The sequence below is a fragment of the Actinia tenebrosa genome, unplaced genomic scaffold (assembly GCF_029948245.1).
Source record: "Actinia tenebrosa isolate PJP-AT-01 unplaced genomic scaffold, QUT_ActTen_1.0 PGA_scaffold3__52_contigs__length_22856419, whole genome shotgun sequence".
Classification (NCBI taxonomy): domain Eukaryota; kingdom Metazoa; phylum Cnidaria; class Anthozoa; order Actiniaria; family Actiniidae; genus Actinia; species Actinia tenebrosa.
In genome coordinates this window covers 9,676,371-9,699,022 of record NW_028292580.1, presented here as the reverse complement: position 1 = coordinate 9,699,022, position 22,652 = coordinate 9,676,371, and the positions used below count along the sequence as shown (strand labels likewise).

Here is a 22,652-nt window from a genome sequence, read left to right as displayed (position 1 = left end):
CATCTTTGTCAGAAATACTATATTGCAAAAATGAGCCGTTTATGTCCTCTCCCGGCATTTATTGGTACAGTTAGCGTGCTACTTCAAATCTCCTTTCAGTAATTATAGAATAACTCGAAAATGAAGAGGATGTCTGCCCTTTATTTCCAGCTCACTACCTTTGCATTTCTATTGTAGTGGTTCTAGATTATCTCGAGGACTATAGTCAAGATGCGTGACGTTCAAGTTCTAGATTATCAGTTTATTCAGAGTTCAGTCAGTCAATGATTTCACAATTCCACGTTACAGGATTAATTTCACGAGTTCAGGTTTTCACGATTTCAGGTTTTCACGAGTTCAGGTTTTCACGATTCGCTAGAATGACAATTGCAAAACCTTATATGAGAATATATTCTGTCCAAGAAAAACGGAATCAATATACTTACACATATGTGCTGTCCTGAAGATAAAATCATTCGAATTCCGTATTCATTTTTTAAGAACAACAACTTGTCTACTCTTCCCTATATCAACTCTGCCCCATTCCCACGAGCTCCTTTTCTCTCTTCCACAGGGAACCCGCTTCTATCATGCATATGCTATAACATTCCGCCCCCTATGAACGGTCTATACTAAAACGTTCATACTATAACAGTTTCGACTAAATTATAAACGCAAAGTCTGAGTCTCTTGGTTCAAACGTCATCTTCATCTTCGGCTTCCAACAAGCATAACTTGTGGATTGGACGTCGGTAGCTGTTTTCCTTAGTCTTCACTTCTACACTTCGAACCAAACCATCACTTCCTGGGAACACCTTAGTAACTCTGCCTAACGGCCATTTGTTCCTTGTAGGGTTTTCGTCAGCTACCAGCACCAAATCATCAATCTGTATGTTTCTCTTTGGTTGTCGCCATTTTTGTCTCTCTTGTAGTGAGGGTATATATTCTTTCAGCCATCTCTTCCAGTAATGGTTGGCTAACAACTGTGCTTGTCTCCATCGTTTCTTGCTGTATTTGTCCGATTCGTCTATCATCTCAGAGGGTAGGTTGGTGGTTGGACGGACGTTCAGGAAATGACTCGGAGTTAACGGTTCGTCATCATCAGGATTCGGCGGATTTCGAGTTAGCGGTCTGCCATTGGAAATGCGCTCCGCCTCGGTAAATACGGTATGTAGCACTTCTTCGTTGACTGTCTCTTGTCCCATTATGGCTTTGATGCTTCTCTTGACAGTTTTCACAAGCCGTTCCCATACACCTGACATGTGTGGGGCTCCTGGTGGGTGAAATACCCATTTGCATCCGCGTTCCATCAGCTCCCCCGCAATCTTGCGGCAGTCTATCTCTTTAATGGCTTCCTTGATTTCTCTGTCCGCCCCGACAAAATTTGTTCCATTATCCGATCTTATTTCTTTGACGTGACCTCTTCGGTTCAGGAACCTTACCAAGACCATGATAAAGTCGTCAGTTTCCAGCGATTTTGCGACCTCCAAGTGGACGGCGCGGGAGTTCATGCACACGAAGATGGCTCCCCATCTCTTCTCGGTTACTCGTCCTCTTCCTCTCTTGATATGGAAGGGTCCAAAATAATCTAACCCTGTGTAGGTAAATGGTGGTTCATATGGGGTTAAGCGAACTTTTGGTAGCTCACCCATTTCTTGGTTTGTCGTTTGAGGTCTCTGTTTCTTGCAATCGATACATCTTCCGAGGATTCTTTTTATGGCAACTCGTGCTTGGATTACCCAGAATTGTTCTCTCAGGAGGGCTAGCACTTGCTCTTGACCACAGTGTCCGTTCTTCTCATGCAAGTAACGTATCAAGATTGTCGTAACGTGACTCTTCCGAGGCAAAATTATTGGGTGCATTGCGTCATGGGAAATTGGTGCCTTAGCCAATCTTCCACCAACACGAAGTAGACCATCATCATGTAACTTTGGGCTTAGACTTGCTGTGGGGCTGTGTCCTTGAACTTGTTTCTTCTTCTTGAGGCTCTGCATTTCTTCGGAAAAGGCTTCACGTTGCACGATCCTAGCAACCTTCAATTTAGCGTTCTGCAGGTCTTCAGTAGAAATACGTTTCTCTTTCACGTGTCGGGACTTGATCCATTCGGTGAATTTGACAAGCCAGGCAACTCGGCGCAGGAGTACTATCCAGTTGGAATACCTCCTTGTAAGTTCCTCCACAGATGATCTGCGTTCAGGTACGGTCAGATAAGCTTCTTTCTTAACTTCCAGATCTTGTACGCTAACTTCTTCAAACTTGTTCTCGGGCCAGTTCTCTTTCGTCTTCCACAGAAACTCTGGTCCTTTAAGCCAGCGTTGGTTCTTGAGATATTCTTCAGTGTCAAGACCACGGCTTGCATCATCTGCAGGATTGTCCTTGCCTGGACAATGTCTCCACTGTTCGGGCAGTGTTTCCTCTCTGATTTCGGTCACTCTGTTTGCGACGTATGTTTGGAAACGTCGAGTTTCGTTTCTGATATAGTTTAGAACTATCATGGAGTCGGTCCAAAATGTTACTTGTTGGACATCAAGCTCTAGCTCTTTCCTCACTGTCTTGTCAAGACGCGTTGCAAGTACTGCTGACTGCAATTCAAGACGAGGGATGGTGAGGGTCTTGATAGGGGTGTTTCTGGACTTAGCCATCACAAATGAGCATTCGATTCTTCCATCATGATACTCGGCTCTCAAGTACGATACTGCTCCATACCCGACCTCGGATGCATCACAGAAGTGGTGAAGCTCAAGAGAAATTCTTTGTTCACTTGTTTGCGTAAAATAACATCTCGGTACGCATACTCGCTCCAGCAGTGGAAGATTCTCTTTCCAGGTTGACCATTTTTGTAGGATCTCACCTTCAAGTGGTTGGTCCCACTTATACTTCTTCTTCCACAGTTCTTGCATGATTCTTTTTGCAGGCAATATCACTGGTGCTGCAAAGTTTAGAGGGTCGAAAACCGCACTAATAGTTGAAAGAACTCCTCTCATTGTATTCGGTTTCTGCAATTCTGACACTTTAAACCCACAGGTGTCTGACTCGACATCCCAGCGTACACCGAGGGCTCTTTCTGTTGGTAATTCTTGGAGTTTCAGATCGAGGAAGGACGTGGCTCTCTTTTCTTCTGGTATCTCAGCTAGGACCTCGCGGTCGTTACTGATGAACTTCGTTAACTTGAAGCCTCCTTTCATACACAGCTGTGTCAGTTGGTCAGCCATGCGCGTTGCAGCGTCCGCATTAGGTAACGACTTTAGGACGTCATCGACATAAAAGTTGTTCTTTACAGTGTGAACTGTCGCAGTATCGAAGTCGTCGCTGTTGTCATCCGCTGTTTTCTTCAGGGTTGAGTTTGCTGCACACGGCGAGTCTCTTGCACCAAATATATGGACTGTCATCACATACTCTTCAGGAGGATCATCAGCATCTCCACTCCACCATAAGAATCTTAGAGAGTCTTGATCTCTTTCACGTACTCCGACTTGATGGAACATGCTTTCGATGTCCGCTACAAGTGCAACTTTGTCTTCACGGAAGCGCAGTAATACGCCAAGCAGACTGTTCGTGTAGTCGGGTCCCTGAAGCAGATTCTTGTTCAATGACGTACCTTCATGTTCAGCAGCGGCGTCGAAAACAATACGCACTTTTCCTGGCTTATTAACGTTCGTAACTCCGAAGTGAGGTAAGTACCATGTTCGCGGTCCAATCTGCGAAGTTTCTTCAGCGGAGAGTTTGCGCGCGTATCCTTTCTCGATGTAGCCATTCATGGTGTCACGATACACTTCTTCGAACGCTCGATCCTTTTGAAACCTTTTCTTGAGGCTCAACAGTCTCTTTTCAGCTTGCTCGCGATTGTTTGGCAATTTCACATCATCTTTCTTCCACAGCAGTCCGGTCTCGTAATGTCCTTCTTTAAACACTGTTGTCTCTTCAAGCTTCGCTACTGCTCTCAGATCTTCTCTTGAAAGCACCTCTTTTTCTTTGACATTCTGTCTTGTTCCATAGTCATCTATCTTCCAGAATCTTTCTATCTGTTCACGTAACTTCAGGTTTTCTATGTCCGTAAAGTGCAAGTCAAGTTTCGTTCGTTGTGTTTTTCCTTCAATAGTACCCGTAATGACCCACCCAAGGGGCCCTCTCTGAGCCTGGAGCTTACAGGTAGGTTCATCAGATTTCCGTACTTCAATTATCTCGTGTGCTTCGTCAACATCCTTGCCAATCAACACAGATACCCGCGGGACTTCTACTTCCGATACTTCAATGTCTATCAGATGAGGGTACGCATTTCTGTTGATATTGGAAGGCAAGAGGTCTTCAAAAATGCTGAATTTTTGTGATATCAACCCTTCCTCTACTGTGATTGGTTGTCCTTCGCCATCGGCAGACTGTATCTGGAACTCAGCCAGTTGGAACTCTTCTTCTTCTTTATTCATCAGCGTATTGACCGATATTCTTTTCTTTCTTCCTTTGAGTCCTATCATCTCTGCCACTTCGGCGTCAACTACGGTGGCGCGGGACCCATTGTCCAGGAGTCCATACGTCGTTATCGCACTTCCATCCGGCGCGGAGATCTTTATCGGTACCACATGCAGAAGTATACTTTTGTCTGTATTTCGTACGTTGGTTGCGTACTGGTCGGTTTTCCTCTGTTCAGGAGCAGGCCTCTGGTCGTTACTCGGTGGATCCTTTCTTTGTTCCCTTTCTTCAGCTTTCTTGTCGACTGGGGCTGCTTTCGGTCTGAGAAAGTTGTGCAGCAGCTTGTGGTGGCGTCGCTCACTTCCGCATCCACAGTTCTCGTTCGATTTGCATTGTGTTCTTAAGTGTCCCGCTTTCAAGCAAACATGACACAGTTTATTATTCTTCACGACGTTCCATCTGTCCGTGATGTCTTTCCTTGCGAATTGTGTACAATGTAGAAGGTCGTGGCTTCCAGAGCAGCAGACACAGCGACCCGGCGTACTTGCGTTTTCTGTTTTACTACCGGCTTGATACGCTTCCTTAGGTCTGACGTCGGTCGTGAAGGTGGCGGTTTTCAGCGGAGGTTGAGCTTTCATTACCTTGTGAGTGAATCTCATTGGTCTAGCAGTGTTCGTTTTCGATTCACTGTTCCGTGATGAAGTTGTAGTGACAAAGGCGGGATCGTTCTTGATTGCTGCTTGTCTTTTCACAAATGCCGCAAGGTCCTTCAACTTCGGTGACATCCCTTTCTCTCTGATGAAGTACAGGGTATCTCCCCACCTTGCTGATAGGTAGTTTGGCAACCTACTTACGATCAGCTTCAGGTTCGACGTCGTGCTTGCTTCAATTTCGTATTCTCCTTCCAGCTTCTTCGATGCTGATTCAAGTTGTTCTGCAAAGTTACGTAGTCCTTTGTTGTCATCATGGGCTAACTTTGGACCAATGGTCAGTTTTTCGATACATGCGGCTGCAACCGCGGATGGGTGTCCGTATCGTTCCTCTAGCAGCTTCACAATATCGTCGTACTTGCATCCAGACGCTCGTTGAACTACTTCATACGCTTCTCCGCAGACAAATTTCGGTAAGAACTCCAGTTTTTGTCCGTCGGTCAATAATCCGTCCTCTAAATTGTCTTTCAGGCGGCTTCTAAGACTGGGGAAGTCGTCAGCATCTCCGGAGAACTTTACAGGCTGCATGGCTTGCAACATGTTCAACTTCAGCATAATTGCATTGTGGGTTGTAGTTTCTTGTAAGATGGATTCTTCTCTTCGAGGTCTCTCAGAATGGTATCTTTCGTCGGCCATAACGTTTTGGGCGTGGCTCTTGTCAGCGCTTTCTTCTTGCATGTCGTACCTCTTAGGAACGTGGGAGTTTCTCCAATATTCATATTCGTATTCTCGTTTTATTCTCTCATCGCGGTCATCCGGTACATGGATGCGTGTGGTTTCGTTCACGACCCAATCAGTGGTCTGGTCTTCCTTTGTCAAGGGGGTGCTTGTGTAAAGGCATGGTCCACGTGGTAATTCTAGATCGGACTCTTCATCCTCTGACATAAATTCGGCTTCCTTTTCTGCTATCTTGGCTTCAAATCTCAGTTTTCTTACTGTTTTTTGCTTCTCTAGTTCAATGTCTATCTTGCGCTTTTCCATTTCCGCTTCCAATTTTGCTATTTCTTCAGCTTGTTCTGCCATCATTTTCTTCAATTCCGCGTTTTTCTGTAGTTCTCGTTTCTTCAAAGAGCTCAGCGATCTAGTTTTCGACTTAGTAGACCCCCCTGCGTAGGAATATCGGCTTATTGTCTCATTATCTCTTTGTCGGCGAACTGGCGCCTGCTCGTCTTCTCGACATTGTTGTGCCTGTCTCAAACGCTCGCATGCGGCATAGGCACACTTGTGATAATTATCTTTGGCATGTTCGTGTTGTTGTTTTACTCGTAAAAGTTCTGTTTCACTTACATCTTCCTCGATGTAAACACTGTATTCATTTCTGTACAAATCCCATGCAAGTTCTAATTTCTTTAAATAATCAACAATTTTTTCGGCTTCGAAGCATCGTTCCACGTCTCCAACTTGGTTGACAAGTCTTGACAGGTGGGATAAATATCCCGCCAAGGAATGTCGTCTTTGTGTAATCCGTTCGGCTTTACGGCCTTCGAAATCTTTCATATTTTCTTGAATAATTCTCTTACCTCTTCGGGATCCAAGATCCAACTCTCGCTCAAGTTGTCTCCCATATTCAGACGGTCCTTTTATCATGTTTTCAAGTTGTTTTTCTAATTCGAGGATTCTTTCATGTTGTTGCTCGATGGTCAAGTTCGGGTTTCCTTCGGCATTCATCTTGTGTTTTCTTTCTCAATCAGTTCGTTCAGATTTGACGATATGTCGAATTTTGTAGTGGTTCTAGATTATCTCGAGGACTATAGTCAAGATGCGTGACGTTCAAGTTCTAGATTATCAGTTTATTCAGAGTTCAGTCAGTCAATGATTTCACAATTCCACGTTACAGGATTAATTTCACGAGTTCAGGTTTTCACGATTTCAGGTTTTCACGAGTTCAGGTTTTCACGATTCGCTAGAATGACAATTGCAAAACCTTATATGAGAATATATTCTGTCCAAGAAAAACGGAATCAATATACTTACACATATGTGCTGTCCTGAAGATAAAATCATTCGAATTCCGTATTCATTTTTTAAGAACAACAACTTGTCTACTCTTCCCTATATCAACTCTGCCCCATTCCCACGAGCTCCTTTTCTCTCTTCCACAGGGAACCCGCTTCTATCATGCATATGCTATAACATTCCGCCCCCTATGAACGGTCTATACTAAAACGTTCATACTATAACAGTTTCGACTAAATTATAAACGCAAAGTCTGAGTCTCTTGGTTCAAACGTCATCTTCATCTTCGGCTTCCAACAAGCATAACTTGTGGATTGGACGTCGGTAGCTGTTTTCCTTAGTCTTCACTTCTACACTTCGAACCAAACCATCACTTCCTGGGAACACCTTAGTAACTCTGCCTAACGGCCATTTGTTCCTTGTAGGGTTTTCGTCAGCTACCAGCACCAAATCATCAATCTGTATGTTTCTCTTTGGTTGTCGCCATTTTTGTCTCTCTTGTAGTGAGGGTATATATTCTTTCAGCCATCTCTTCCAGTAATGGTTGGCTAACAACTGTGCTTGTCTCCATCGTTTCTTGCTGTATTTGTCCGATTCGTCTATCATCTCAGAGGGTAGGTTGGTGGTTGGACGGACGTTCAGGAAATGACTCGGAGTTAACGGTTCGTCATCATCAGGATTCGGCGGATTTCGAGTTAGCGGTCTGCCATTGGAAATGCGCTCCGCCTCGGTAAATACGGTATGTAGCACTTCTTCGTTGACTGTCTCTTGTCCCATTATGGCTTTGATGCTTCTCTTGACAGTTTTCACAAGCCGTTCCCATACACCTGACATGTGTGGGGCTCCTGGTGGGTGAAATACCCATTTGCATCCGCGTTCCATCAGCTCCCCCGCAATCTTGCGGCAGTCTATCTCTTTAATGGCTTCCTTGATTTCTCTGTCCGCCCCGACAAAATTTGTTCCATTATCCGATCTTATTTCTTTGACGTGACCTCTTCGGTTCAGGAACCTTACCAAGACCATGATAAAGTCGTCAGTTTCCAGCGATTTTGCGACCTCCAAGTGGACGGCGCGGGAGTTCATGCACACGAAGATGGCTCCCCATCTCTTCTCGGTTACTCGTCCTCTTCCTCTCTTGATATGGAAGGGTCCAAAATAATCTAACCCTGTGTAGGTAAATGGTGGTTCATATGGGGTTAAGCGAACTTTTGGTAGCTCACCCATTTCTTGGTTTGTCGTTTGAGGTCTCTGTTTCTTGCAATCGATACATCTTCCGAGGATTCTTTTTATGGCAACTCGTGCTTGGATTACCCAGAATTGTTCTCTCAGGAGGGCTAGCACTTGCTCTTGACCACAGTGTCCGTTCTTCTCATGCAAGTAACGTATCAAGATTGTCGTAACGTGACTCTTCCGAGGCAAAATTATTGGGTGCATTGCGTCATGGGAAATTGGTGCCTTAGCCAATCTTCCACCAACACGAAGTAGACCATCATCATGTAACTTTGGGCTTAGACTTGCTGTGGGGCTGTGTCCTTGAACTTGTTTCTTCTTCTTGAGGCTCTGCATTTCTTCGGAAAAGGCTTCACGTTGCACGATCCTAGCAACCTTCAATTTAGCGTTCTGCAGGTCTTCAGTAGAAATACGTTTCTCTTTCACGTGTCGGGACTTGATCCATTCGGTGAATTTGACAAGCCAGGCAACTCGGCGCAGGAGTACTATCCAGTTGGAATACCTCCTTGTAAGTTCCTCCACAGATGATCTGCGTTCAGGTACGGTCAGATAAGCTTCTTTCTTAACTTCCAGATCTTGTACGCTAACTTCTTCAAACTTGTTCTCGGGCCAGTTCTCTTTCGTCTTCCACAGAAACTCTGGTCCTTTAAGCCAGCGTTGGTTCTTGAGATATTCTTCAGTGTCAAGACCACGGCTTGCATCATCTGCAGGATTGTCCTTGCCTGGACAATGTCTCCACTGTTCGGGCAGTGTTTCCTCTCTGATTTCGGTCACTCTGTTTGCGACGTATGTTTGGAAACGTCGAGTTTCGTTTCTGATATAGTTTAGAACTATCATGGAGTCGGTCCAAAATGTTACTTGTTGGACATCAAGCTCTAGCTCTTTCCTCACTGTCTTGTCAAGACGCGTTGCAAGTACTGCTGACTGCAATTCAAGACGAGGGATGGTGAGGGTCTTGATAGGGGTGTTTCTGGACTTAGCCATCACAAATGAGCATTCGATTCTTCCATCATGATACTCGGCTCTCAAGTACGATACTGCTCCATACCCGACCTCGGATGCATCACAGAAGTGGTGAAGCTCAAGAGAAATTCTTTGTTCACTTGTTTGCGTAAAATAACATCTCGGTACGCATACTCGCTCCAGCAGTGGAAGATTCTCTTTCCAGGTTGACCATTTTTGTAGGATCTCACCTTCAAGTGGTTGGTCCCACTTATACTTCTTCTTCCACAGTTCTTGCATGATTCTTTTTGCAGGCAATATCACTGGTGCTGCAAAGTTTAGAGGGTCGAAAACCGCACTAATAGTTGAAAGAACTCCTCTCATTGTATTCGGTTTCTGCAATTCTGACACTTTAAACCCACAGGTGTCTGACTCGACATCCCAGCGTACACCGAGGGCTCTTTCTGTTGGTAATTCTTGGAGTTTCAGATCGAGGAAGGACGTGGCTCTCTTTTCTTCTGGTATCTCAGCTAGGACCTCGCGGTCGTTACTGATGAACTTCGTTAACTTGAAGCCTCCTTTCATACACAGCTGTGTCAGTTGGTCAGCCATGCGCGTTGCAGCGTCCGCATTAGGTAACGACTTTAGGACGTCATCGACATAAAAGTTGTTCTTTACAGTGTGAACTGTCGCAGTATCGAAGTCGTCGCTGTTGTCATCCGCTGTTTTCTTCAGGGTTGAGTTTGCTGCACACGGCGAGTCTCTTGCACCAAATATATGGACTGTCATCACATACTCTTCAGGAGGATCATCAGCATCTCCACTCCACCATAAGAATCTTAGAGAGTCTTGATCTCTTTCACGTACTCCGACTTGATGGAACATGCTTTCGATGTCCGCTACAAGTGCAACTTTGTCTTCACGGAAGCGCAGTAATACGCCAAGCAGACTGTTCGTGTAGTCGGGTCCCTGAAGCAGATTCTTGTTCAATGACGTACCTTCATGTTCAGCAGCGGCGTCGAAAACAATACGCACTTTTCCTGGCTTATTAACGTTCGTAACTCCGAAGTGAGGTAAGTACCATGTTCGCGGTCCAATCTGCGAAGTTTCTTCAGCGGAGAGTTTGCGCGCGTATCCTTTCTCGATGTAGCCATTCATGGTGTCACGATACACTTCTTCGAACGCTCGATCCTTTTGAAACCTTTTCTTGAGGCTCAACAGTCTCTTTTCAGCTTGCTCGCGATTGTTTGGCAATTTCACATCATCTTTCTTCCACAGCAGTCCGGTCTCGTAATGTCCTTCTTTAAACACTGTTGTCTCTTCAAGCTTCGCTACTGCTCTCAGATCTTCTCTTGAAAGCACCTCTTTTTCTTTGACATTCTGTCTTGTTCCATAGTCATCTATCTTCCAGAATCTTTCTATCTGTTCACGTAACTTCAGGTTTTCTATGTCCGTAAAGTGCAAGTCAAGTTTCGTTCGTTGTGTTTTTCCTTCAATAGTACCCGTAATGACCCACCCAAGGGGCCCTCTCTGAGCCTGGAGCTTACAGGTAGGTTCATCAGATTTCCGTACTTCAATTATCTCGTGTGCTTCGTCAACATCCTTGCCAATCAACACAGATACCCGCGGGACTTCTACTTCCGATACTTCAATGTCTATCAGATGAGGGTACGCATTTCTGTTGATATTGGAAGGCAAGAGGTCTTCAAAAATGCTGAATTTTTGTGATATCAACCCTTCCTCTACTGTGATTGGTTGTCCTTCGCCATCGGCAGACTGTATCTGGAACTCAGCCAGTTGGAACTCTTCTTCTTCTTTATTCATCAGCGTATTGACCGATATTCTTTTCTTTCTTCCTTTGAGTCCTATCATCTCTGCCACTTCGGCGTCAACTACGGTGGCGCGGGACCCATTGTCCAGGAGTCCATACGTCGTTATCGCACTTCCATCCGGCGCGGAGATCTTTATCGGTACCACATGCAGAAGTATACTTTTGTCTGTATTTCGTACGTTGGTTGCGTACTGGTCGGTTTTCCTCTGTTCAGGAGCAGGCCTCTGGTCGTTACTCGGTGGATCCTTTCTTTGTTCCCTTTCTTCAGCTTTCTTGTCGACTGGGGCTGCTTTCGGTCTGAGAAAGTTGTGCAGCAGCTTGTGGTGGCGTCGCTCACTTCCGCATCCACAGTTCTCGTTCGATTTGCATTGTGTTCTTAAGTGTCCCGCTTTCAAGCAAACATGACACAGTTTATTATTCTTCACGACGTTCCATCTGTCCGTGATGTCTTTCCTTGCGAATTGTGTACAATGTAGAAGGTCGTGGCTTCCAGAGCAGCAGACACAGCGACCCGGCGTACTTGCGTTTTCTGTTTTACTACCGGCTTGATACGCTTCCTTAGGTCTGACGTCGGTCGTGAAGGTGGCGGTTTTCAGCGGAGGTTGAGCTTTCATTACCTTGTGAGTGAATCTCATTGGTCTAGCAGTGTTCGTTTTCGATTCACTGTTCCGTGATGAAGTTGTAGTGACAAAGGCGGGATCGTTCTTGATTGCTGCTTGTCTTTTCACAAATGCCGCAAGGTCCTTCAACTTCGGTGACATCCCTTTCTCTCTGATGAAGTACAGGGTATCTCCCCACCTTGCTGATAGGTAGTTTGGCAACCTACTTACGATCAGCTTCAGGTTCGACGTCGTGCTTGCTTCAATTTCGTATTCTCCTTCCAGCTTCTTCGATGCTGATTCAAGTTGTTCTGCAAAGTTACGTAGTCCTTTGTTGTCATCATGGGCTAACTTTGGACCAATGGTCAGTTTTTCGATACATGCGGCTGCAACCGCGGATGGGTGTCCGTATCGTTCCTCTAGCAGCTTCACAATATCGTCGTACTTGCATCCAGACGCTCGTTGAACTACTTCATACGCTTCTCCGCAGACAAATTTCGGTAAGAACTCCAGTTTTTGTCCGTCGGTCAATAATCCGTCCTCTAAATTGTCTTTCAGGCGGCTTCTAAGACTGGGGAAGTCGTCAGCATCTCCGGAGAACTTTACAGGCTGCATGGCTTGCAACATGTTCAACTTCAGCATAATTGCATTGTGGGTTGTAGTTTCTTGTAAGATGGATTCTTCTCTTCGAGGTCTCTCAGAATGGTATCTTTCGTCGGCCATAACGTTTTGGGCGTGGCTCTTGTCAGCGCTTTCTTCTTGCATGTCGTACCTCTTAGGAACGTGGGAGTTTCTCCAATATTCATATTCGTATTCTCGTTTTATTCTCTCATCGCGGTCATCCGGTACATGGATGCGTGTGGTTTCGTTCACGACCCAATCAGTGGTCTGGTCTTCCTTTGTCAAGGGGGTGCTTGTGTAAAGGCATGGTCCACGTGGTAATTCTAGATCGGACTCTTCATCCTCTGACATAAATTCGGCTTCCTTTTCTGCTATCTTGGCTTCAAATCTCAGTTTTCTTACTGTTTTTTGCTTCTCTAGTTCAATGTCTATCTTGCGCTTTTCCATTTCCGCTTCCAATTTTGCTATTTCTTCAGCTTGTTCTGCCATCATTTTCTTCAATTCCGCGTTTTTCTGTAGTTCTCGTTTCTTCAAAGAGCTCAGCGATCTAGTTTTCGACTTAGTAGACCCCCCTGCGTAGGAATATCGGCTTATTGTCTCATTATCTCTTTGTCGGCGAACTGGCGCCTGCTCGTCTTCTCGACATTGTTGTGCCTGTCTCAAACGCTCGCATGCGGCATAGGCACACTTGTGATAATTATCTTTGGCATGTTCGTGTTGTTGTTTTACTCGTAAAAGTTCTGTTTCACTTACATCTTCCTCGATGTAAACACTGTATTCATTTCTGTACAAATCCCATGCAAGTTCTAATTTCTTTAAATAATCAACAATTTTTTCGGCTTCGAAGCATCGTTCCACGTCTCCAACTTGGTTGACAAGTCTTGACAGGTGGGATAAATATCCCGCCAAGGAATGTCGTCTTTGTGTAATCCGTTCGGCTTTACGGCCTTCGAAATCTTTCATATTTTCTTGAATAATTCTCTTACCTCTTCGGGATCCAAGATCCAACTCTCGCTCAAGTTGTCTCCCATATTCAGACGGTCCTTTTATCATGTTTTCAAGTTGTTTTTCTAATTCGAGGATTCTTTCATGTTGTTGCTCGATGGTCAAGTTCGGGTTTCCTTCGGCATTCATCTTGTGTTTTCTTTCTCAATCAGTTCGTTCAGATTTGACGATATGTCGAATTTTGTAGTGGTTCTAGATTATCTCGAGGACTATAGTCAAGATGCGTGACGTTCAAGTTCTAGATTATCAGTTTATTCAGAGTTCAGTCAGTCAATGATTTCACAATTCCACGTTACAGGATTAATTTCACGAGTTCAGGTTTTCACGATTTCAGGTTTTCACGAGTTCAGGTTTTCACGATTCGCTAGAATGACAATTGCAAAACCTTATATGAGAATATATTCTGTCCAAGAAAAACGGAATCAATATACTTACACATATGTGCTGTCCTGAAGATAAAATCATTCGAATTCCGTATTCATTTTTTAAGAACAACAACTTGTCTACTCTTCCCTATATCAACTCTGCCCCATTCCCACGAGCTCCTTTTCTCTCTTCCACAGGGAACCCGCTTCTATCATGCATATGCTATAACATCTATAGTCATGTTACTGCAAGGTTTCTCAGCTGTTCAGGGTGTTTCTCTTCGAGCTGCCATTAGACTACTATTTCCAACCTTACCTGGACAAAGAGATGAATTATGGCCTCGTTTGACCCGAAACCAAGTTCAGATGTGGGAGTTGACAGGCAAAACACCATCAAGCCTTACAAGAGTTGTTCAGAGAATCTCAGTTGATGCTGAAAGATTTATCCGCAATTCCTGAAACCCAAGATGCAGAGAGATTCAAACAAGGCCATTTGCTTTGACAACTCGTGACCGGATGTTGATGCTTTTTGTTTGGTTACGCACGTATCCGACCTTTTCAGAACTTGGAAGTATGTTTGGAGTGGGTGCTACAACTGCAGCAGAAAATATCCATATCCTTCTTTTATCAACACTTTTTCATTATGAGCCCCTCTACATTAGATGGCCTAGTTTACGGGTTTGGAACAGTTTACGAGGAAGTATTGCGGATTCCCCTGATCTAGTTGGTATTATTGACGCCAAGCCAATCCGCATCAACAGACCCCAAGGCAACGTACAAAGGCTGTATTATCGCGGCGATCGGGGCTATCATTTCCTAAACTGGCAAGTAATATAGTTGACTGTGATGGCTTGTTTGTCTATAGCCAGGCAGGCTATCTAGGTCTCCTACCTGACGCAGCAAGCCATGATTCCAAGAATTGGTCATAACTGTGCTCTTCCACTCCCAGTAGGCAGCTATATATCGGCAGACAGTGGATATCCAATAGGATATCCGCTATTTGTACCATTCTCACGTCGTGGTGGAAGACGTCTAACAGCCAACATACAATTGTTTGATAGCTTGTTGTCTGTTCACAGAGTGAGAATAGAACATCGAATAGGCGACTTAAAGATATATAGGTGTATCTCTAGCCGTTTTAGACAAGGGCGCTGGAGGATCAGTGGAGTGGCCAACTTAGTTACAGTTCTTGCTAATAGAAGGAGACGACTTCTCCAAAGCATTATAAGACAAGCAGCACTTCGCCTGTAGCAAAGTTGTATTTTTGAAATGTGTTTTGATGAGCTTATTAGTTTAAAACTATAATTCAATAGTAGAATAATAGAATTCAATAATAGAAATCATTAAAAAAAAATTTTTTTTAATTTAAAATTAGTTTGAACGTGTATTGAAGATAAGATGTTGAAGATATTTCATACTTTGAAATTCACACATAAAAATTCGGCATTCAAAAAGAGATGGCTAATTCGGCTAATTTGCATGTAAAATTTCATCTCTTGAAATTTACCCTTGAAATTCAAGGAATACGGAAAAAATCTAATGCAATTTTATTAAAATATTACTGTCAAACGAACTGTAATAACAGATCTTCAAAATAAAAAAAGAAATGTAGAATTTCGTCAAGTATTTAATAGATTTTTCAGCAAAAAGAATTGGATTTTTGTGATAACTATGGTGATGTCTATCTATCAACAGAACATGAGGAAAATCGATTTTTGAAACAAAAATCAGTGGTGGGTTTTTACTGAGACAGCCTCTTAATTGTTTCCTGACAATTTAACAGACAATTTTTTAGTCTACAAACAAGTGATTTAAACATGCTGTCAAGAGAACTTGTATAATCTTAATGATCGAGCAATGACATTTTGAAAACCAAGTCTTTCAATCCAAAACTCAAACAACTTTAGGACCAAAAGGAATTACATGTATTAAGAATCGATGCAGTAAGAAGAATCTCTGCTTTAAAAATAAAGCTTGAGTGCTTTGCGTAAAAGATTGTTTGAGTAAAAAACTCCGGAACTATTCTTAACACGAGTTGACAACTTTATTACATTGTTGGTTTTATTACGTCTTCACAATTATGTGAGACATTAACTGGAATTTGATTTAAGAATTTACTTACATTAAATAGCAAGACAATCCTGTCTAAAAGGGTTGTAATGAACTAGCTGTTTTCTAAACAGCAAAAGCTCATTCACTGCTTCTATTCTACCATTTCGTTCAACATGATAAGATCACACTTGTGCCGAGAAAACAATGAAAATTAAAATTTGTTTAGTTCTTCGGTTGTCCTTAAGAAGACACTTAGTCCAGCAAAAATGTTGTCCTTGAGAAAAACTGTATTATTGATGTGTTTTTATAGTGTAAAGAATTAACAGTAAATCGCTTTCCACGAAAAATCGCCAAGACGTCACATTCAAAAGATGCCGTTTGAATTTTTTCCTCTGCTTTCTTACTTAAGCAGTTACTTTAAAAATATGCTTTTGACAATTTTAAGTGCTCGATTGGTCTTTTTAAGTCTTTTTACGGCTTTTTAAGTCTCTTCGTTACGACTTTTTACGATAAAATCCTAGTGGTATAAACGTTAATTTCGTGCCCTGAAGTTAGGACTAACCTTCCTTTTCCTTTATGCCTAATGCTCTTCCTCGTGGTGCCTTAACTTATCCATTTCTTTGTGGCACTGCAGACACTCCACTTTAAGTACTGGCTGTTGAAATATCCATTAAGTCATACAATATAAATTAAATTTGTTGAAAATTTTGCGGGCATTTGTCCTCGTGGTTTGCCAACTGTTATTGCTGTAGCGCTCTGGAATATTGGTTATGACAACGAAAGAATTTAATCCCAATGCAACAAAAACGTCTAAGAGAATCACTCGCATAACTGCAACACGTGGCACACCCTCAAAATAGCACATGTGAAGGAAAAAAAACCATTGAATTTAACGAGCTCCCTTTTAGTACCATTTTCTTTAAAAAAAACCGAATAAAAACAGTTTAAAACGATATAAAATTCTAGTTTAAGATGTAAGTATCTTACGTAAAACGCAATAATAATAATAATAATAATAATAATAATAAAAACTTAAATATTTGTCTGTCATTTTAACTCAAAAAAGTAATCCTCTTCAAATAGAAATTGAAAAAAAGTGACATTCATATATATGTTTGTGCTTGCGTGATCAAAAACAAAGCCGGAGTTGAAAAAAGCTGAACAACGCGTCATAAAAAATAGAAGTGGGACACTAGTTGCGGTTACACTTAGACCTTGGAATTGGATTACCATGGTAAATTTGCCTAGGTCGAATTACCTTGGGATTTAACTTATCTCGTTGACAGTGGTTACATCAGACCAATTCCCCACGGTGAAACATTGACCGGTTGATCTTAACATTTGGCGCGCAAAACAAATGCTTTGCCGCGAATACAGTCATGGATCTCTCTCGAGATTCAGCAGGCAAAATTTCTTTTCTGTTGCTACTCTTTTCTCGCCGACCGTCCGCTTCATACCTACCTATTCAGTATTACTTAATAAGGAGGTCATTGCGTAGACGTCAAATGTATAATTTTCTTTGTATGTTGGAAGTCCAGCTAATAATTCATCAACGAAATCGACAACTTACAAGAGCCCCAAGAAGCGTTTGGGTACTTCCCCGGCCGCAGAATTGGTTCCAAGAACTCCTAAATAACGGTGCCCTCGATTACTGGTGGAAAGAAAACTTCCGTGTATCAAGAGAGACTTTTGAATATATCTGCCAGCTAGTCGGACCAGCAATTCACCGACAAAATACGAGGCTACGAAACCCGATCGCAGTAGAGAAGAGGGTGGCAGTAAGTTTATGGAGACTAGCTACAGGAGAGTGCTATCGTTCTTGCGGTTTGATGATGGGGCTTTCAAAGGCCTCAGCAGTATATTGCACACATGAATTTGTACAAGAACTATGTCGCCTGAAGAACGAGTTTATAAAATTTCCAACTTCCAGAGCTGAGGTTCAAAAAAGAATTGAAGGCTTTTCACACAAGAGTGAAGTCCCCAATGTCATGGCAGCTGTTTTATCTAATGTTCGTTCATTACTAGAGGTCGTACTTATCTGTATGTTCAGTTCAATTATATCAAATACAAAAGCTTTATGATTGAAAATTAAGCATCCACTACTCGTGAAGTACGAGCATGTAAATGAAACAGTAACAATAAATTCCTCTACTCAAAACATAACAGTTCAAACCTATTTTTTTGAGAAGATATCTCCTAACTTCCCTAGTACGGATACCATAAACTCTTGGTGCCTCCTTTCAGCATCATTTTGGAACTGAAGCAGTGATTCTAGCGCTTTCCTATCATTTTCTTCTGACTTTTGAAGGGCTTCTTGCTGCGTTTGCAACAGTTCCATCAGTTTTTCACTTTCTTCCTTTCCCTTCTCCTCCTTTGTCTTCTTCCTTTTTTTTGGGCGCTCAATACTGTCATCCGATTTCTTGGTTTGTTTCTTCTCTTGCTTGCCATATGTTTCATCTGCTACTTCAGAACTAGTGTCCCCCGGACTGTCCTCCTCGTTTGTATCATCCTGATCATTAATAATTGCAGTTTCTTTCACGAACTTCGGATTTACCTTGTCCGACTGCCCCATAAATTCATCTATGGCTTCAAAGTATTCGAAATCCATTCTTCCACGTCCCGTCCTTTGGTTGTTGTCACAGACGGCCTTGTACTTATCAAAGAGCGCCCTCCATTTTTCTTTGGCCTGGACTAAGGTCTTAGTGGTTTTGATTTTGGCATCATTGCAAAGCTGAATATAATCGTCATAAATAATTTCCCAAGCACTTTTCTTCCCGCGACTACTCTTTGCGCTTTTTAGGCGATCATGATTCTCCTTGTAAGCTTCTATTAGGAGCTTCACCTCTAAATCTTCCCAACGCTTTCCTGCTGTTTTGGATGCAGATTCACCTTTTGATGTGGCGTCTGATGTACTCGGTTGGTCTTCAGTCAAGGGCATGCCTGGTGGTGGAGATCCAGAGGGCACAAAAACAAATTGTCCTGTAGAAGCTGGCAGGTAATATGGTTCTTGACCGGCAAAATGCACTGTATTAGACTGGCTGGGAAATGTGCCGTACGTACCATGTTGAGCCACGCGGTTCATTCTCTGGCGTTGAAATAAATAACCATTGTGAAGACCATCTCCAGAACTCCTAAAAAAAATTTCATCAGTTGATTCCGCATAAACTACCCTTATTTAAATACTGAAAATGAATTTTAAATGATCATTAAAATACTCACTGTGAGTCATAAAATCCTGCCATGATGCTCGAAGTTACACGCGTACGAGTTTCTCGTTTTACACGATGTGTTTTAACTCAACTCAGTACTCACAGCATGCAGTTTCCGGGATTAACCTCACAAAGCAATCTGATTGGTCGCTTTATCTTGGGACGGAGAAAGACCCAGCTCTTTAGTTAGGTAAATGTCACGGTCGGTTCTTCTGTTCCTTTTGATGTATCTATGGTGATTCACCGCGGTATATTTACCACGGGAAATGTCGGTTACACTACAAAAATCGGTTTACCGAGGGATTTAAGCCTTTTACCACGGGAAAAGGTCTAAGTGTAACCACAACTACTATCACGTTGGACACGTTGGGCACAGACCCGTCAACTTCATTGCTTTTGAGGATAAAGGGCCTGACCAACCTCTTGTATGCCATTAGCATCTTCATTGTCTGTGAAACAAGAACATCAAGATCAATGTTGTCATGGGTGTTACATCACATCTCTCGGTGGAATTTACTACATCACTTACTTCTGTGTCTTGGTAGGTGGTTACTGCTTGCCGCTGTCTTATGTTGCAGGACTGACCCATCCTACCCATCTTTGTTGAGGGTATGTATCACGGCTGTCAGTGTACTCGTACAGCATAAGGTTTGCAATTAGGTAGGCTCTAAAAACCAAGAATTATTTATTAGCTGATAAGGAAAACATGAGCAATGACTTTAAATTCCATACCTTGCAGCAAACGCCACCAGTAGCACCAATACCAGATAGTCACTGAAATCCTGGCCTTCGGTCATGGTCTCTTGGTTGGGGGATGCCAACAAGATCTTCTTTTGTTGTAAAATTCTAGGAGTCGCCATTTGCATCTTTTGCCGTGATCGGACTCTATTAAGCGTTTAACTTTAGCATAAGGATACCATGGATTAGTTCACATAAATACATAAACGCCCTTTCAAAGAGTTATGTTACCTCCTCAAGGGACAGCTGGTTTTTTCTGTCATTCGGCATTTGCTTGTTTCAGGTGATGACTACAGTCCTTGGGAAGAGTCAAGGGGACTTGAACTGTTTGAAGGCGGGTCATGGTAGATTGAAAAACGAAAATGTTAATTGAGGGACAGTGAAATCAAGACATGACATCTAGCTTTGATAGTTACCATCTCCCTGATGTTCAAGTAATGGGCCTGGTGATGGATGAGCCATTCAAGAAACGTCTCCAGCGAAGCGGGAGTAGACCTTTAGTGTGGTGCCGGCTTTCACTTTGGTGGCCGTTTTGTCCTGGTGTGGTTGAAAAAAACGGGTTGCCAAAGCAGTCCATCAGGACATCTCCGCCCTTGCTTACTGTTTTTGCTATGTTTGTGACCTGAAAAGAAACGTGAGAGGTTAACATCCTAAACCTTCCACGTACGAAACGGTGATAGTGAGTTACCTTTGGCTTCTTCCTTTGCCGGCGTCGACATATCTCCCCTGTGAGGTGTCATTCGAAGGCGCAAGTACTCGGGAAAACAGCTCCTTCAAGGTCTTTGTTTTGGGGGTCCGACATTTCATCATCGTCCTCATCATCTGTGTTGGAATCGGAGACTGAATCAGAGACTGACTTCGCAGCCTAATTCAGTTCTCTGATTCAGACTCTTGGTCACTCTCTAGTTCTGAAACAGAAATAACCAGCTCCACGATATGCCTGAAAGGAAGAGAAACAGAAGATTCTGATTAAACTGATGCTGGAAACAACAGGGGAATTTGAAGTAGACTGATCAGGAACAGCACTGGGGGTAGACTGACCAGGAAGAGTCCTGGGGGTAGACTGACCAGGAAGAGTCCTGGGGGTAGACTGATCAGGAACAGCACTGGGGATAGACTGACCAGGAACTGCATTGGGGATAGACTGACCAGGAATAGCACTGGAGGTAGACTGACCAGGAGCACTACTTGGTGGGATGTTAAAATTTTTGAGCTGCTTCATGGTTATCTGTCGATTTAGTACTTGTGAGGTACTAAGTTTCTTAAGTCGACAAGTCCCATTGCTTTCATTTACCTCAGTAACTTGAAATGGGCCAAGCCAGTTGTCTGCCATTTTGTGACCCATTTTTAGTTTTTGGAGCACGTTTCTTTTTAAAACGATATTGCCTTCTTTAAATGGGCAAATGATGTTTTCTCTCTTGTTCTGGTATTGTCGGTTTTGCTTTTCTTGTGCATGTGTGATGTTATTTGATGCAAAAGGGAAAATTTCGTCATGAATCTTGTTGATAGTTTCCATTCTTTGTAAAATATTGTTTTCCAACTCAGTTTCACTGAATGAAACAGGGGCGTGGTTTTGGTTTTCAATTTCACTCTCAAATGGAAGGATGGGGTCACAACCAAACATTAGGGAGAAAGGACTGTATCGTGTTGTCGTGCTGATACTTGTATTCAATGCAAATAAGGCTCCATCTGCTCCCAGTCTGAGCATCTTTCGTGCAGGAGTTTTCTTATTGTCCAGTTACAAACCAAAAAGTTGATTGGGATTAGGATCAAGATTTAAGGCAGTCCAGTCGAGGCTAGATTTAATGCTCAGGGTCAGGTCACGTGACTGAGAAAACCAGCCTTAACCTAAATATGGAAGTGGACTTACTTGTGTCACTGGCTTGGTCGAAACCTATTCTTAAGTTTTATATGACTTAGATAAAGGATTCTAGATCAATTAAAACCAATGTCGAGCAGTTTTAAAATGTCAAGTTCCTGGATAATACTTCTTTTTGTACTCAAAATTGTGGGGTGAAATTGGACACATCATTCTATTATTTGAAGGGGTTTTCTTGTGGGAAAAGAGGTGCATCTCTGATTTCTTATTTTTTAATTTTTTAAAGCTTTATTTACATACATGGTTAACCTAATACAAGATTATTTTACTATTTATTTACATATATTATTTATTATTTATTTTTATCATTCAAAAATGTTTTTGCATTAATTTTTGAACATTCCTGTTAAAATTTATTTTCAGACTTACTTCTTTAATGTTTGATTTGTCCTTTCATCAAGACCATTGGATTGTGGGTGCTATGCAGATGTTATCCTTTGCTTGACTTTAAAATTTTGTTAAAAGCTCTTCGGTGACCTGAAAGGAATTGAAAATAGTATTATTGAATATAACCTGAATGGACATTATTGAAATAAATGAAATATTTTTAAATTTAAAATTTAATTACTAGGGAAGAAAAATATGCATATTAATTTATCAATGTTTTATTTACTAGACGTGTTATAGATTTTTATAAAATATTTGAGTGCTGATTGGCTGGTTACCATGTTTATATCAGACCAGGACTGAGAGATGCTTGTACAAAATCGTTGATTTATAAATATCTTACTTAGCGATTTGACCTATGACTTTCGTTTAGAGTGCACACAATATACACGTGAAATAGATAGCTAGCTAACTAATTACTAATCTTTGGTTGCCTAAGTCTAATTAGTTAAAGAAATAGGCGAGTCGTGACGGTAAACTAGTGCACGTGTGCTACTCAAGGGCATTTTAAAATATTTTAAAACACACTTACAAGACTTAAAATTATTTTATAACCTAACTATACGATATTCTAACTATAGTGTGATCAAAATCTAACTATTAAACTGTACCAATATATATATATTTACACACCCCCACAGCCCATGCAAGTTAGTAGCAGCAGGGTCTAGTAGAAAAGAGAGATTGCGAGAGGAGCAGCACTTGGCGCATACAGAATTCCAGGTGTTAAAGTTCTATGTCT

At 42.3% G+C, this 22,652-nt stretch overlaps 3 protein-coding genes across 3 annotated transcripts; all 3 read right to left on the bottom strand.

Annotated features, from left to right (window-relative positions):
• Positions 1-674: 674 nt before the first annotated feature.
• LOC148908462 (uncharacterized) lies at positions 675-6,764 on the bottom strand. The gene has a single exon (XM_089035885.1). It carries the CDS (start codon positions 6,762-6,764, stop codon positions 675-677), a length of 6,090 nt encoding a protein of 2,029 aa, XP_088892011.1.
• Positions 6,765-7,319: 555 nt separating this feature from the next.
• On the bottom strand, positions 7,320-13,409 carry LOC148908461 (uncharacterized). Its single transcript, XM_089035884.1, has one exon. It carries the CDS (start codon positions 13,407-13,409, stop codon positions 7,320-7,322), a length of 6,090 nt encoding a protein of 2,029 aa, XP_088892010.1.
• A 4,461-nt stretch (positions 13,410-17,870) lies between these two features.
• On the bottom strand, positions 17,871-19,766 carry LOC148908460 (uncharacterized). Its single transcript, XM_089035883.1, has 4 exons — positions 19,639-19,766; positions 19,501-19,573; positions 19,327-19,355; positions 17,871-18,828 (listed from the first exon to the last, which is right to left on the bottom strand). Exons 1-4 carry the CDS (start codon positions 19,764-19,766, stop codon positions 17,871-17,873), a joined length of 1,188 nt encoding a protein of 395 aa, XP_088892009.1.
• Between the last annotated feature and the right edge of the window lie 2,886 nt (positions 19,767-22,652).